General features: G+C 40.8%; 1 protein-coding gene and 1 non-coding gene across 4 annotated transcripts in view; one reads left to right on the top strand and one right to left on the bottom strand.

Annotated features, from left to right (window-relative positions):
- magi2a (membrane associated guanylate kinase, WW and PDZ domain containing 2a) overlaps positions 1 to 13295 on the top strand; it is a 1034101-nt gene extending 1020806 nt beyond the window's left edge. For 2 of the 3 annotated variants that reach the window (XM_070897360.1, XM_070897358.1), the window contains one exon: positions 11232 to 13295. In XM_070897360.1, coding sequence (XP_070753461.1) covers positions 11232 to 12040 — 809 coding nt within the window. In that variant the 3' untranslated portion in view covers positions 12041 to 13295. The remainder of the gene's footprint in view (positions 1 to 11231) is intronic. The other variant, XM_070897359.1, reaches the window with a different exon arrangement.
- LOC139279155 (U2 spliceosomal RNA) lies at positions 5699 to 5895 on the bottom strand. The gene has a single exon (XR_011596410.1). It is a non-coding gene; the product is annotated as a U2 spliceosomal RNA (small nuclear RNA).
- Positions 13296 to 17736: the final 4441 nt, after the last annotated feature.

The raw sequence follows: 17736 nt of genomic DNA, 5'->3' as shown, positions 1-17736 counted from the left end.
TATGGTAGTGGTGCCAGAGAACAGGAGGATTGCAAATGTTGCACCCTGTTCAAAAAAATGGGAGAGTAATAAACCCGGCGACTACAGGCCAGTCAGCCTGATGGCAATGGTAAGAAAGCCTTTAAAGGCAATAATCCAGGACACAATTAATTGTCACTTGGAAAAATATGGATTATTAAATGAAACTCAGCACAAATTTGTTAAAGGCAAATCGTGTTTGACTAACTTTCTTTGACATAACGGAAAGGGTTGATGATGGTAGTGGGATTGTGCATACGAACTTTTTAAAAGCATTATAATTAAGTACCACATAATAAACTTACCAAAAGCCCATGGGATTAAAGGGGCAGTGGCTGCGTGGATACAAATTTGGCTAAGGGACATAAAGCAGGTGTAGTGGTGAATGGTTGTTTTTCAGACTGGAGGATGGTATACATTAGTGTCCCCCAGGGGGCGGTATTTTTGAAATATATTGATGACCTGGAATTGAGAATACAGAGCATAATTTCAAAGTTTGCAGATGATACAAAACTCGGAAATATAGTAAACAGTGAGAAGGTTAGTAACAGACTTCAGGAGGGCACAGACAGACTGGTGAAATGGGCAGACACATGGCAGATCAAATTTAACATAGGTAAGTGTGAAGTGATTCATTTTTGTATGAAGAATGGGGAGAGGCAATATAAACTAAATGGTACAATTTTAAAGGGGGTGCAGGAACAGAGAGACCTGGGGGTGTACGTACACAAGTCTTTGACAGTGGCAGGGCACGTTGAGAAGGCTGCTAATAGGTATGCGGACTCCTTGGCTTTACAAATAGAAGCATAGAGCACAAAAGCAAGGAAGTTATGCTAAATGTTCCTGGTTAGATCCCAGCTAGAGGATTGTGGCCAGTTCTAGGCATCACTTTAGGAATGATGTCAAAGCTTTGGAGATGGTGCAGGAGATTTACTAGAATGGTACCATTATGATACTTCTATTATGTGGAGAGACTAGAGAAGCTAGGATTGTTCTCCTTAGAGCGGAGAAGGTTAAGGACAGATTTGATAGAGGTGTTCAAAATAATGAAGAGTTTCGCTAGAGTAAATAAGTAGAAATTGTTTCCAGTGACAGAAGAGTCGGTAAGAGGTCACAGATCTAAGGTAATTGGCAAAAGAACTAGAGGCGACATGAGGGGATAAAATTTACACAGCAAGTTGTAATCTGGAATATGCTGCCTGAAAGGGTGGTGGAAGAAGATTCTATAGTAACTTTCAAAATTGAATTGGATAAATATTTAAATGGGAAATTTGCAGGGCTATGCGGAATAGCTCTTTCAAAGAGCCAGCATAGAAACGATGGGATATTTGTCTCTATACAAGTGCTCATCTAGACAGTGAATGAATTTCCACAGGGCTTCTCTTATTCATCCGCCTTAACTTTGGCAAAAGAACCGTAGAAACCTAGGGAAAGCTGATTATGCCATTTGTCCGGAGTTTTTGTGGCTCTTCGATTAAAGTTAAGACAGTGGGAGAACATCCGTGGAATTTCAACCCCAATGTTGGCAGTCTACTCAGCCACAGACAACAGCACAACCAAGCCCCTAATGTCCACACATGTACACCTCCCAGCAGAGATCACTGGATAATGATCAGGAATGAGATTTTTCTCTTCCTTACCCCTGGAATGCTGTTTAATGTAGCGCCTAAACTGCTATCCCTGCTAAGATCAGCAAAGCCACCATTTTACTATAATTTTCATCCATTTTTTTAAGCTTTTATGAATATTTCCAGGCAATTGAATGAATTAAATATAAAAAAAAGATATCTTGTGTCAAACATAATTCACCCTCCAAAACAGCTCAAAATTCTGTGAATCCCCATCTCTAACCCAATACCCCATGTTGTCCCAGTTCACCAACCTAATACTCTGTGATTACCTTGTCATTTTGCTTGACTAACACAATTACATTTTTTGAAGTCGCGTTAAATTTTTGTGAAGTCCTGTAACATTTTGTGTCACTAATTCAATATTTTCTGAGATCCTTTGTTACTTTGCATCACTGTCTAGAGATTTTGTAATATCACATGTCACTTTGCAATACCAACCCAATATTCTGCAATGTCCCATGTCACTTTGCATCTCTAACACAATCATCTGTGGGCTCTCTGTCATTTTTCATCATTGATATAGTTTTTTGTGAAGTCTCCATCACTTTTCACCATTGACACAATATTCTGTGACTTGCCTTGTTATTTTGCATCACTAACAAGGGAGTCATTTTCTGGCACGCAAGCAGAACCTTCAAGATCTGCAACACAGCAGATCCTCAGCAGATCCCTCTGGAAAACTCCACACCAGTTCCTTCCAGTGACACACATGTAGGAGTAGTGAAGTAGAAATATTGTGGTTCACTAATATGCAGCACAACAGTACATATTGTTAAGCAGACAGTACTTTCTAACTGTAATTTTTAAAGAAGACACAAAATTTATGTTTTCCAGATAATCAATAGTATTAATAAATGGCAGATTTGGGGAAAAACAGGAAAGAACAATCACTGCACCATAAAAGCCTGACTTCAAGAAAATAACCGCTCAATTATAGCCTGGTGAATCAATACTGCTTCATCCAGTGACTGCTCAGCTTCTGCTAGTTTCCCATTATCCTTTCCCTCCTATGCCATGGTTTATTGCCTCTCTTCATCCACTAACTGGCTTATGCAACTTTCTACGAGTATGTTCTGCAGCATTCAGTACAATACGACCATTCTGCCAAATAGCTCCAGAAAATATTGTAATAGGTTTGCCAACCCTGGTTTGGCGTATTCCTGGAGATGTGATCACATGGCATTCAATCACGTGACACCGTTTCAAGATAGGAACAGGATTAGGCCATTCAGCCCCTCGAGCCTATTTCACCATTTAATGAGATCATGGCTGATCTGCGACTTAACTCCATGTACCCGCCTTTGGCCCATATCCCTTAATACCTTGGTTAACAAAAATCTATCAGTCTCAGATTTAAAATGAACTATTGATCGAGCATCAATTGCTCTTCGGGGCCCGCCGACTCATCGGATCCTGCCGACTCTTCTGGGCCCGCTGACTGTTTCGAGGCCCGCTGGCTCTTCTGGGCCCACCGGATCTTTGAGGCCCGCCGGCTCTTTGGGGCCCGCCTGCCTGCCAACTCTTCAGGGCCTGCTGGGGTCTGCCAACTGTTCCGAGGCCCGCCGGGGCCTGCCGGCTCTTCTGGGCCCCCTGCACACTGGCTGACTGACTTGACTGACAGTCGTTCCAGCCAATCGGCACAGACACATACTTACCTCTGCAACAGCACTTAAAGGCACAATCCACCCAAACACGTGACCTCCCCTCATCGCAAAATCCCTTGTTCGGGAGGGTGCTGGATAAGGGAGGTTCAATCTGTATAACTTTCTATGGCATTATCTAAGTCATTAATAAATATTGTGAATAGTTGAAGCCCCAACACACATCCCTGCGGGTCATCACTAGTGACATGCTTCCAATTTGAGTACCTATCCTATTATCCCTACTCTCAGTCTCCTGCCGCTCAGCCAATTTCCTAACCAGGTCAATAATTTTCCCTCAATTCCGTGAGCTTCTACCTTAGATAACAGTCTCTTATGTGGGACTTTATCAAATGCCTTCTGGAAGTCCATATAAATAACATCCATCGGCATTCCGCTGTCCACTACTTTAATCATTTCTTCAAAGAATTCAATCAGGTTTGTCAGGCATGACCTGCCTTTACAAATCCATGCTGGCTCTCTCTGATCAGCTGAAAATTTTCACGGTGTTCAGTCACCCTTTCAGTAACAACAGATATTAGGCTAACAGGTCTATAATTCCCTGGTTTCCCTCGCTTGCCATTCTTAAATAGCAAGTGACATGCATAATTTTCCAATCATGGTTAACCATGCTTAATCACATGACATTGGATCACGTGATGTTTGTCCACTGTTTGCAAATATTATTGCATTTACCTTAGTTGAGTGTTTTGATATCACCAAGCACTGAATAAAATATTCAACTTTTTGTTTTATATTGAGATCAATAACACAATTTATCAATCAAAAAACACAAAAGAATAGAAAGATTTAAGGATAAGTAAATGTTTAAATAAAAACTTGTTATGTTTCTACAATATCAACCTCAGTGAGAAACACCAAGGAAATGCCACTGATACAACAAAAACATCATTGCTTTAAGTAACTTCTAACTAGAGTGAAATAAGTAATAAGTTTGTATACAATTTTATGACTATTTATAATTCACAGCAAGTTATAAAAATAGTAAATAAAACAGAATCAAAGCGAATTCAATTCAATGACTCCCACATCCCACAGGAGCATCACCAAAGCTGCCCGACTAATAGAATACATTATACAACAGTGCACATCACAGGCTAATATGAACTCTCCCTCCCCAGTTTGTGTTGCTCTCTATCTTCCTCTCTGCCAAGTTTGTGTTGCCCTTTCCTTCCCTCCCCCAGTTTATGTTTCTCTCTCCCTCCCTCCCTCCCTCCCCGGTTTGTGTTTCTCTCCCTCCCTCCAGAGTTTGTGTATTCTCAGTCCCTCCCTCCCTCCTTCAGGTTGTATTGCGCTCTCTCCCTCCCCTGTTTGTGTTGCTCTCTTTCCCTCTCTAGTTTGTATTGATATCTCTCTCTCTCTCCCTCCACCACTTTGTGTGTCTCTCCCTCCCTTAGTTTGAGTTGATCCCTTTCTCTCACTCCCCCATTTGCGTTTCTCTCTTTCTCCCCCAGTTTGTGTTGCTCTCAGGACTCTTGGAGTTTGTAGGCATTTTTCATTGCCCCGTTCTCACAACTGGCAATGAAGCGGTTCGCTCCATATAGCGGGGGGATCAACCAATAGGCCACTCACTGGTCGGGAGTGGGGGGAGGAGGTGGCATAATTCTGGCAGCTCGAACACAGTGCTGAACTGGAAACTTCATCCTTGGGGGTGGGAAGCAATTGCAGGGTAAGGCTTATAGATATTTGTCGGGCCAAAAGTAGCTTTCATGCTCCTCCTTGCCCAGCAAAAATCTTTTTTAAAACAAACCTACCTTTTCAGAAGCAGTCTGTATCAGGCCCTTTTGATAGGCTAAGACCCAGTGAGCAGATGAGAAAGGAGCAGCAGGGAATGATTCCAGAACAATAGGAGGCAGCAGCTCACCATCTGGGCCCTTGTATCAGGGACAATATACAACACCTGAGCTCCAGACCACGTTAGGATGATCAATACCAGGTACCAATGGGCAGAGCATGTGCTGTGTATGTCCCAGCCATTGGTACTTCAAAATTGCATCCCGGTCCTATGTAACCATTTGGAGGCCCAAGCAAAATGGCAGTCAGTGGGAACGAAGCATTAAATGAATCATTACTAACTTGGGAGTGCTACCACCCTTTTCCCGCAAGGCATAGAGATTAAAATCACTCCCATGATATTTTAGATAACCTTTTGTATTTAAGCTCAAATTATCTTCCGTGAATATATGTTTAATAGTTCATGGAATGTGGGGGTCATTGGCAAGGCCAGCATTTTTTTTTTTTTTAATTTTTTTTTCGTAGCCAATCTTTCCAATTCTTTGTCAGATCACAAACGCCTTGCACACATCAAGGATCACCCTGCGCTAATGCTCTTAGCCAAAAGGCCTAGAGCCCAAGCACCGTTCCTGGAAGTACTGCAATACCAGGTTCGTGCCATGGAGGTGGATGGGTTAGCAACCCCACACACCTCCGTGGAGGTGGATGGGTCAAGCCACCCCACCCACCTCCTATTTCCAAAAAGCATAGGAGAACCACCTTCCTGATCCAGGGAGAACCACGTTGGGGTCATGGTTACTACCCTGTCAGGTCAGTTACGCATGATCTTAGCCAAAAGGCCGAGAAGCAAGGCCAGCATTTATTGCCCATCCCTAATTGCCCTCGAGAAGATGGTGGTGAGCCGCCGCCTTGAACCACTGCAGTCCGTGTGGTGATGGTACTCCCACAGTGTTGTTAGGGAGGGAGTTCTAGGATTTTGACCCACAACGATGAAGGAATGGTGATATACTTCTAATTCAGGATATTTAAGAACAATGTGATAATATCATCATAATTAGAAGTGTTGCTATTACCTATATATCCAGACTTCAGTTTGCTTCTGATCACTTGCTAAGGTGTGGTATATGAATAATTAATAACACTTTCAGAAGGCAATTAAACATGAGAGCTTGTTACTATGCTTATTAATTTTCTTCTGTGTCTTGTTATTCATGCCACTATTACATTTCTTGGGATCTATCATTGCATTTATGCCTCACCTAAAACCCAGTCTTGTAGATATTTGCCCTGTAATCCTTTCTGGGGTTACGTCTCAAAATGAGATTTAAATCCAGAAACAGATTACCTACTGGCCATTTTGGTGAGCCATATCAACACACATGCACAGCAACTGACAGATTGAAATGATGTTGACTGATAAATAACAAAATATTTCTCAATCCTTCTAATTTTAATCCGAGGAATTTCCATTATTTTTACTGAAAATTGGATACCCAGTTTTGCCCTGTTCAGCTACCTCTGCTATTTCCCCCTTCTCCTTGATCACCAAGACAAACCCTATGCCGAGCTCTGAGCCCATATATTCCTCCAGTTTCTCTCCTATCTCCCCCATGCCCTCTCCAAGCTTGTCTTGTCCATGACACCCACCTCCTGCTCGCTTGACTCCATTGCCGCCAAACTGCTGACCACCCAACTTCCCATCCTGGCCTCCATACTAGCTAACATTGTCAATGGTTTCCTCTACTCAGGTACTCTTCCCCTAGCATTCAAAACCGTCATCATCACCCTGCTTCCTCAAAAACTTGACCCCTCTGTTGTTAAACAAATGTCCATGTTTGAAGTTCAGGTTTGCAACCCACCACAGCACTGAAATGGCCCAAATTAAAGTCACAAATTACATAATCTGTGACTGTGGTGCATTATCCCCCGTTGTCCTGCTTGACCCCTCTGCAGCCTTTGACACAGTTGATCACACCATTCTTCTCCAACGTCTCTCCTTTGTGGTCCAGCTTAGTTGGACTGCTCCTGTCTGGTTCCACTTTTGCATATCCAAACGTAGCTAAAGCACCTCCAGCAATGACGTATCTTTCTGCCCGTACTCTGTTACCTCCACAGTCTCCCAAAGGATCTATTTTTGGAACATTACTGTCTCTTGAAGACATCATCAGAAGATATGGGGTCAGGTTCTACAGGCAGCATAAATTCCAGGCCCAGGCGTTACACTGGAATTTCCAGTGTCTTGTCTGGGAACAGAGTTTCCACCTGCCCAAAACAAGGTCACTAATAATAAGGAATCTGGACCAAGGATGGGAGGGGAGGAGGGGATGTCCAGGCTGGGATTGAGGCCAGGACTCCTGAAGAAATCAAGAGTTTAAAAAAATCTTTGGAGTAGTCCCCTGATATAAGAGGCTAATGGGAAATTATCTATTTCTTTCTGGGGGAGGGTCGGAGGTGGGGGGCAGTAAAACCCAGTAACCACCCCACCCCCCTTCAAAACTGAAGTTCTGGGCCTGTGCAATATGCCCCTAATGGCATGGGTGCCTGCCAGCTCCATGTAGATTAGATGCACTCCCTACCCTGCACACACTGGGAGGGTCATCACTGCAGGTCACCAATGAGCTGAGATCTTGGCGTAAGTGTTAGAATCGCTGCCATGCAATTTCGAGGCGCAGCGTGCAAATACAAGAGTTGATATTCACGTACAAACAATGCCCAAAGCAGCAATTGAGCAGAATGAAAATAATAATTTTTAGTTTTCTTTCAAGAATGTAATATTTTGCATTTTTTAAATGCCTCTAAGAAACAAAATATTGTATCATGCTAGAAAGCAGCACTCCAGAGAGTGAACCGTCAGGTCACAGTTATGTCGTACTCCGTATGTACTGTAGGCACAGGAAGGAAAATAATGTTACAATCTTGATTTGTCCATGAGACAGCTGCGTGTTTCAGGATACTTGGGAGAGGATAATGCTAATAAGCAAACTATTAAAAAGCACTATTTTTTAAAGTAAGCTGGAATTCTTTTTCTAAAGATTTATCACAAGCCTCTGTTTCCAACATTATTGTTGCTTTAAAATAAGATAGCAAAGTAAAGTGACAGTATCACTATATCTGTCATGAGTTCCATGTCTGAAAATATATTCTCTGGTACATGAGATTGCAAATATTGATGGTGCTGTGTACAAGATTGCTATTAAATACTGTGCTTAAAACACAAGTTGCAAGCATAATTAAGAATAGATCACTGCCCTGAAAAGGTTTGGTAGCCATGTGTCACTAACAAATATTCTTTATTCCTCATTTAAAATTTAAAAAATACTTAAACCTGCTGGACTTGTGAAATTCCGTTGAGTGGAACAGGCCTGAGGAGTTTATACTCCCTGTGTGCAGCCTTTCAAACATTTGCTGCTCCTGTTTCCCAGTAACTCTACTCTCTTTGTTCTCAGGTTATGTTTTAGGGATATTACAACGTGTCTGTAACCTGACTGTATGGTAAAAGTTTACAGGAACAAACACAAAATGCCTCAAAACAACTTACAGACTTGTAGAAAACAGTGAGCTACTGCAAGCAAGCTGTTTGAATTTTAACTTGTCCAAATATTCATTTGATTTATGCTGCTGTTGCTAGGCTTGTAATGTTTGTATATTTTTTTTTAACTATAGTAGGTCAGGCATAAGTTGAAAGCACTGTAGCGAGGTCATTATCTAACTTCGTGCTGCCAGCCAGGGTTTGTCGGCATGGAGGGTGTAACAGACATTTGGGCATGGTCTTAAAATAATGATCAGAAAATCATGAGCAGCCACACATTTCTGATATGTTCTACCATCTGGCATGCGCTCACCAGTAGCACAGAGTCAGAAAATTACCCCTTAAATGTACAATACAGTTTTCACCAGACCCAGAGAAATCAATTGTGTACCTATCAAATTGAAAGGACATGAAAGCTTCAGGATTCCATAGTCATCATCATCATAGGCAGTCCCTCAGAATCGAGGAAGACTTGCTTCCACTCTAAAAATGTGTCCTTAGGTGGCTGCACAGTCCAATACAAGAGCCACAGTCCCTGTCACAGGCGAGACAGATAGTCGTTGAGGGAAGGGGTGGATGGGGCTGGTTTGCCACACACTCTTTTTCCGCTGCCTGCGCTTGATTTCTGCATGCTCTCGGCGATGAGACTCAAGGTGTTCAGCGCCCACCCGGATGCGCTTCCTCCACCTAGGGCGGTCTTTGGCCAGGGACTCCCAGGCATCAGTGGGGATGTCGCACTTTATCAGGGAGGCTTTGAGGGTGTCCTTGTAACGTTTCCTTTGTCCACCTTTGACTCGTTTGCCGTGAAGTGTGATCAAGTGTGGTCAGTGCTTCAATGCTGGGGATGTTGGTCTGGTCGAGGACGCTAACGTTGGTGCTTCTGTTCTCCCAGAGATGTGCAGGATCTTGCGGAGACATCGTGGTGGTATTTCTCCAGCGACTTGAGGTGTCTGCTGTACATGGTCCATGTCTCTGAGCCATACAGGACACAATTCCATAGTGATTACCTGCTCACAGCTGCTTCCTCTCCGCTGCTGTAACTTCAACAGAAGTGCAGCTGGTTCCCCGTTTACTCATGTAAACAGGGTTTCCACCATACCTCCGGAGATGTTATGATGGTGGAGGGGGAGCATCTCTGAGGAAATTCCCAGCTGCTCCATTTGAAAATAGTCATTCAATTTTGACAAAATATCACATCACTTAGCACATTTACGCATTCAGGTACGCTTCAGCTCTATAGATCACTGATGAGTATACGTGTTCATTCACAGTTCTTTTAATATGTTTTACACATCACGTTGATGATGCAGCCAGGTCCATTTCCACTCTTGATTTAAGATTGGTGGAAAACTGATTCTAAAGTCTGTTTTTATAGCCAATCAAAATACATTTTTTGCAAGTTCCTCCCACCTCCATAAAGGGTGAAGGGAGCCAGGAAAAATAGAAAGGTGGTGAGGAAAACATTTTGTTAATTTTTGAAAATTAAGATTTTAAAAAATCAATTATGTAAAAAACAAATAAGATGGAAAGGAATAGGGAAAAATAAGGTGAGCAGAATTAAAGTATTTACAGATTTAAAATTAAAATTGTGTTTTTAAACTTTTTGTAGATTAAGGTTAACAATACAGTATTAAACTGCAACTGAGCATCTTTATTATTGTAATAGTGTTTGTTCAGCTGTGAGCTGAAAATGCACACATAAAATGAATGACCCAGGGAAACTGTTATGGTGCAAGTCTAAGGACTAAAATAATTTTGGTAAATCTTACTCGTATGGTGTATACTTTTTGTTGCCTGGATTTTCCTCTCATTTGTGTTAGACTTAAAATTCTGACCCTTGGATTAGTTCTAAAGTTCAACAAGGCTGCAGCCAGTATTTTAAATGAATATTTTTTTTTAATCCAAGGGTGAAGGACACTGACTATAGCACTGATTTCCAGTGTGCAGCATCACCATGCTAGCTGAAAGAATGCACCTTTGTTTTCAAATAGCTTTTGGATTTAATCAGACAAATTAGGTTCGATACATTGGGAGGGGGCATTTTTTTAAAGTTTTTGTAGAATTTTACAGCTAAAAGCAAAGATGCTACATTATTATTTTGTTTTAATATGTGCTAAATTGGAACAAAGGACGACCAGCGATCCTTGGAATATTGTACACAAGTGTAACTTGTGTAGGAAATTAGAACTTTCAAATTGCTGTGGCATTTTCACCTATTTTGTCTATCATTAAATACTCCATAAGAACGGTGGAAATTCATGTAATTCTTCTTATTGCTGTATTTGAGTTTTTACATGTCACCTACTAATATCACATTGTAAAGATTATCTCAATCTCAGGATGATCTGTACTAAATACTAAAAGAAGAATTAGTTGCAAGTAGCTATTAATCATGTATTTGTATTTAAAATTTTATTTAATGATATGCTTTTTTCATATATTTATCTTGTTACTGAAAATGTATTTTATGTGTTGTGTATAAATTAAAGCAATTTAAAGTTAAGAGAATTTCAAATGAGGGATTGTAAATTAAATGCACAATACAGAAAAATAGAACTAAAGTAAAGATGTCTAAATTGAAATTTGGGCATGTTTAGCTCCCATAGCAAGGTAATTTATTGAATAAAACCCAAGACTGACCTTTTTAAATTGTTTCAGCAGACAACCACAGCTCCTGGAATGCTTCCTCTGCAGGCTCCCCAAGTCTGTCGGAAATAACCACAATCCCCGATGATCTGATATCGCCATCATCATCATCGCATTCTGCCCCAACCTGTGATTCCATTCACCAGCTAGCCCCAGAGACACTGTGGGACACCAAGAAAGAACGTGACATCGTGAGAAGGGAGCACTCTGTAGATCACCATGAGAGGAGGAGGAGAGACAGATCGAAGAGCCCAGGAAAAGTGGCTAAGTTGAAGCAGCATCAAACTTCTAAAAAGAACCTTCCAAGGCTCTCTAAGGAAATTAGTAAAAAGACAGATGGTGGCCGGACCACCTCTGAGAACAGGGCAACTGGGAGGAAATGTTTTACAGAGACTAAATCAGGGGAGGACAAGTTTGATGAGACAAGCAATGAGAAGCATAAACGTGGTAGGTCCATGTCCCCAGCTTCCAGGAGGGGAAGGTCTCCTGGCATAAAAAGGGATCATAAAGTTGCAGATACCACTGAGAGAAAATTGCTGGAAACACATAAACCCAAGGTGAAATCAGCAGATTTTGGTTTACGGACTGATACTGGTGATGTTGGTAACTTCCACGAAAATGCCTTAGAACAGGTCAACAAAGACCTTGATGGAGAACCAAAAAAGATCTCCTGTGAGGAGCATACACGTTCAAATCTTGCTATTCACAGTAATAACACTGTATCTCGGAAGTCAACTGTCTCGCCTGGGCCATGGAAAATCCCTGGTTCCGATAAATATCCCAGTACACTGAAATCCAGTGCTGCCACCATGAGCAGATAAAGTACTAATATGTTCTTCTCCCCATTGTAGGATAGATGCAGGACATTCTCCCAGCGTTTCCTCTTATCATGTTATTTATCTTGTATTTTAACTTAATTTGAACAGTCACCCAGCCTTATAAACTGGAAGCATTTGCATTAACAATATAATGGGAATAATACTCAATGGGGCAATGACGTGTTTGGGCATGAAAGACTTAAAGAAAAAAGCAACCAGCAGTATTTTGAACCTTCAATAAATTGAAGTTTTACAGCTATAACACTTGTTGTGGGGCCAGTGGCAGCATCTATGAGCCAAACCTGTGAACTATATGGACCAGTGCAGTGTGATTATATTGGTAAACTTAACATCAGAGAGCAAGAACAATGGTGCTTTAGTTACAAAAATGTCTAATGTATGAAGGATTTGCTTCATCTGTATGCTGCAGTCATATGCGTTGTATGAGTAATCTTTGTACTAGTGGGGACATCAGTTGTTAGAGTCTGGCCTTAAGTAAAACTGCACTGAGGAATGAGGCACTGAAGAAAAATGGAAGTCTACATGAAGCTAAATTATTGTAAATATTCAACTTTCAAACAAAAAAAATGCCTAGCCCAGGGGTTAAAGTTGTTTTAAATAATGCCAGGGCCTTGTCACTAAGAGTAACATAATCTAACATATTTAATTTAAAATGCATCTTGTATTAAAGCAGCCCAACCCTTATATTCATATCAGTGAACCAAGCACAAAAATGGTGTAATAGTAATAAAATAATGGAGTTGATTTTCACATTGAAGGAGTTTACTTACGGCGAGCTTGAACAAGGTTTTGCCTACTTTATCCTCTGGCCTAGCCATAATCTGATTTCTGCCATTAAAGGTACAGTATTATCAGGTTTTGGACAATGCTTCTGTATTGTAGTGCACGTACCTGTATTACTCTCTGATTTTAGATTCATGAAAAACTGGGATTACGATTGCATAAGCAAACTATATTTTGCACAGTTCACAGAATTTACTTGTGCAGTAATTGCTGTATGCCGTCTGTAATCAAAATGATCTGTGAACATGGCACGTCACTTACCCTTTGGATCAATATTGCTGTGTAGTGTTAGCTGTGAATTTACCTTGTACAGTATCTCTATAAATATGATTCCATGTATTATTAGTCACAAAGACTGTAAGTGAGCAACTATTTTTATGAAATGCACCACTATGGATAAATTAACTTTTACAGAAATCTTGTTTATGATATTCTATCTGAAACACCTGTCAAATAAAATGCATACTCTGAAATGAGTGTTTTCCTGGGTACATCAACACTTTCCACCCCCGAAAAAGATTTACTGACCTTTTAGATGTAAATTTGAAGCTATCAAAAGTTCATTTTATGCATGATTTTTACTTGTATTATGCAAGCCATCTTTTTATGTTGTAAATGAAACTAACCTTGTTATATTGTATCAACATATTTTATTCAAAAGACTGTGCTGTTGGTGTTTTATATTTGGCTTCAGATACCAGAAAACTGCCACTGTCAAAAATCTCTCTAATCTCTTGGAAAGAGACATTATGGATGTTTTACAAAGGAGATCAACTCCTTTCATTGGCATGAAAGGTTTTATCAGCTCAGAACTGAAGCATGCATAGGCAAAAATTCTTTGACAATTTTATTTCAGCCTTTAAAATTTAAAAAAAATGCATTTTCAAAACTGCCACAATAGAATCTCTCTTATTATCCTTCAAATTGGATTGGGTAGTTAATAAGGTTCTTGCCTGATGTTGAGACTGACCATACTGTCGTTCTGTGATACTGAACAGTGGTCTAAAAGTAGAATACGTAAAGTAACTAAAGTAGCGTGGCGTTTTAAAAATGTATGTTTTTACTTTTTTTAAATACGTTGTAACAAAATAAAAGTTTCAGTCTTAGGCCTAGTGATCTTAGTATATGAATTGGAAGCAGTGTATCGGAGAAGTCCTTTTGCTGCAAATAATTGTTAGAGAAGATCAATCCCAAGCTATTTGCTCATCCTTGAACTTGTAGCCTCACACCCTACGAATAAATGAACCAGAGTAACAACATCGCAGAGCACAATCATGAAGCACAATAGAGCACTGCAATACCGTTTCAGTCACCAGCTCGACTGAGTTCCTAATCACAAACTTCTTGTAGGAGGTGCCAAGTGGAGGCCAGGCACCTCCCCACAGGGAGAGGGAGAGTTTAGTAGGTGAGCCATAACTGGGCCACCACACCACCTGGCAGAATGGTCAATACTGACATTCTTCTTAGAAATATGTTACTCACTTTGCCCCTCAGCCTCCAGACACATGTGGAGACCACAAAGGAAGAACGTTTATTTTAAAAAGGATACTAAAAATAAAACAAATCAAAAATATCAACTAAGATTACTAGAAGAAATTTAGAAGTTATTTTCAGAGTTGCGGGTAGAAGAACATTTTTGACCAGTAGTGGTAAAGAAATGCACTCAACATTCCCTGCTGAATCAGTCAGCATGATAACGGGCTCGAGGAGCTGAATGGCCTACTCCTATTCCTATGTAACACAAATTTTCTGCTGACATAATGATAATATCACAAATGATCACAGTTTCAGTATCACAACGAGCCAGGAAGTGAGTCTCTTGATACAGATACAATATATACAGATATTCTCTGTCAGTATTATTGGAAAATTGTGAGGAGAATGTCAATGAAGAAACCATAACTGTCTGAAAACGCAGCAATGTTTGGCACCAACAAAGGGCCACAGAATCCCATAGGAGCCAATTACCTAACTATTAAATGCAATAAGGCCAGCATAAAAATATGTCAGCAAGATAATATTAAAATAATAGATAAGCAGAAAGTGTCCTTCAACAAAATAATTCAAAATCAAACTAATGCAGCACAGAGCCAAAAAGCACTAATAACGACAGAGGAGAAAGTCCTGAAGCTCTTGTGCACTGAAACTCTGCTTGGTGTTGGAAATATTGAGAAGATAATAAACTTCACAGACTTCATGGTAAGTGTATCATTTATTATTATGTTGAAGAATGGCAAATTGCAACCAAATTTATTGAAATCACTGCATTATATTTTTATATTGTACTAAAAAACATCTCTTATTGATGGATACAATTGTGGATGGCTGTGAGAATATGAAGATCCTGAAGGTGGAGTTATGCCCCCCTTACTTCAATATTTCCTTCTCTCCCCTGATATACCGGGACCATTTGGCTCAGCCACCAGTTACAGGTCAGACTGACTCAAGGGTCTCCACACAGCTCAGAAAATTGACTTTAAAAAATATTTTGTAAGTATAGTATTTTTTCTAAAATGAGTACTTTGAACAAAAAACATTCCCAATAGGCTTAGTTTCCCACTTAAGGACACAAACTTTATTTATTGCCTAAGGGTGAAGATACTTATCTTCCTTTTTAATTTTAAAATTGATGCCTTCTGTGCCCCAAGGTGGCTAACCTTTTATAACATCTTGAAGCTTCAATCAAGCACATTTCAAGTATCTTTTTCTGTCTACCTTAGATGTTTTGATCCTATTTGTGCTAGTTGCTTTATCCCTTTGGTACTGAGTTGAGGCTAAGCAAATGCAAAAGTGACTTTTCACAGTTACTACTTTCAAATAATACTGAAGCTACCAGCAAGTAAACCCATATATAGAATCATAGGCCTGAATGTTAATATGGAGGCAGGTTGGGAGCTGGGGGTCAGGAAACCTGGGAGAACAAGTTTTTGTCCGTAACCCTGTAAGTTCCTCATCCTCAAGTACCTGTCCAACTCCCTTCTAAAATTATTCATGGAATCAGCTTCCACCACCTTTTCACGCAGAGCGTTCCAGATCACGAGAACTCTGGATGAAAACATTTCTCCTGGACCGCCCAATCTCGGCGGTCTCACGGTGGTCGGTCAATCTTCACCGCCCGGTTCCGCTGGGGCGGCGTGCTGGCAACATTGATCCGGGCGGCTCTGAGCGGCGCGTCAGTGGAGTGCGACGGACGGTTTGCTCTGGTGGTGCAGGGTAAGTTGTCTGGGACTCAGGTCTCTTTGGGTTCCGTATTCTGCGCACGCACATTCTTCCATCGATCTCCGCCCCACCCCCGGCCAGCGGAGAAGGGCAGACCGTAGGCCAGAGACTGCCGATGTCGGATCGCAGGTAAGTGTAGATTTTTAATTGTTTTGTGCATTGTTTTTGATTTATTTATAATACTTATATTGTTTATTTTTGTATTTTTTTTCGAGGGAGGAAATGGATCTCGGGGGTGGGGGGTGGGGGGAGGACTAGATCTCTGGGGAGATTAGATCTCCGGGGGGATTAGATCTCTTGGGGTGGGATTAGATCTCTTGGGGGGGAGGACTATATTGCTTGGGGGATTAGATCTCTCTGGGGGGAGGACTATATCTTGGGAGAGAGAGAGAAATAGATCGCTGGGGGGGGGGGGTGGCGGGGGGTGCGAGGGGAGGAACATTGTAGTTTACATACCCATCGGCATAAAACCCCCTTTTTTCAGACTGTGTGCAGCTCCGGTGGTATGCTACCAATGTTGGACATTTGGGCGGTCTGTAGGCGTGTTCCGTGGGGTGGACGGAATGCATACCACCCGGCGGTCTGTCGCTGATGAATTTCCCGCCGGGTGGTATGTAGGTATTTTTTGATCAATTTCATAATTTTGGGTGGTCCGCGGCAGTATGTCCACCAATTTCGGCTCCTAGATCTTTTGAGAATTATTTTGAATCTATGACCTCTAGTTATTGATCCTCTCGCCAGAGGAAATAATTTTTCTCCATCGAAACCTCCCATAATCTTGAAAACCTCTATGAGGTACTTAACCGCCTTTGTCCCTTCTCTGTTCCAAGGAGAACAGTCCGAACTTTTCCAACCTCCTCATAATGGAAGTTCCTCATCCCTGGGGATTAATCAATGTCTGTGGAATTTATTAATTTATGGAAAGCAAGTTTCTGTGGTATCTGATGCACTTTAATCAATACAATCTGACTATGTTGGTACAACTTTTATACCTGAATGATTAATTTGTCTTCCATTGATTTGCTAGCTAGTTCAGCACTAATTTACTGTTAATAGCTATTATTATTTTTATTAATTAAAATAGTTAATGTACAATTTAGAAATATTTGTATCCTTGCTTTTAGTGATCAAAATAGAATATTTTCTGGACAAAGATAAACCCAAGTTCCTCAACATTATCTTCACAGTGTACCTCTATTATAGATCCCGCTAACGTGGGATTTATGTAGTTACATATGTCACCTTAGTTATGATAATTGGCTATTTGTACAATTTCATTTCACATGAGGTGAAAATTTTATATCCCTTCAGGATACTGAAGGATACAAGCCACACATATATATTTGTAATATTTATCTACCACTTTACAAAACTTTCTTAAGTAACTTGTTTGTTCTTCCCGCTTCAAAAACTCTTATTCTTGGTTATTTAAAAAATAAAATATTTTTGCTTTACCTCCCTAGGAAGTGAGATAAACATATGAAGGAGGAAAGAATAGAAGGTTATGCTCCTGGGGTTAGATGAAATGGGGTGAGAGGAGGCTCATGTGGATCAGAAATACCAGCATGAACTGGTTGGGTCGAATGGCCTGTTTCTGCGCTGTACATTCTATCTAAATCTATGTGTGCCTCAGCAGACTCGAGAATCTGTCAAGAGGCACTAGGACGGATCTTTTC

The sequence above is a fragment of the Pristiophorus japonicus genome, chromosome 13 (genome assembly GCF_044704955.1).
Source record: "Pristiophorus japonicus isolate sPriJap1 chromosome 13, sPriJap1.hap1, whole genome shotgun sequence".
In the NCBI taxonomy this organism is placed as follows: domain Eukaryota; kingdom Metazoa; phylum Chordata; class Chondrichthyes; family Pristiophoridae; genus Pristiophorus; species Pristiophorus japonicus.
The sequence above is the reverse complement of the archived record's forward strand: the minus strand, read 5'-3'. Positions and strand labels throughout refer to the sequence as shown.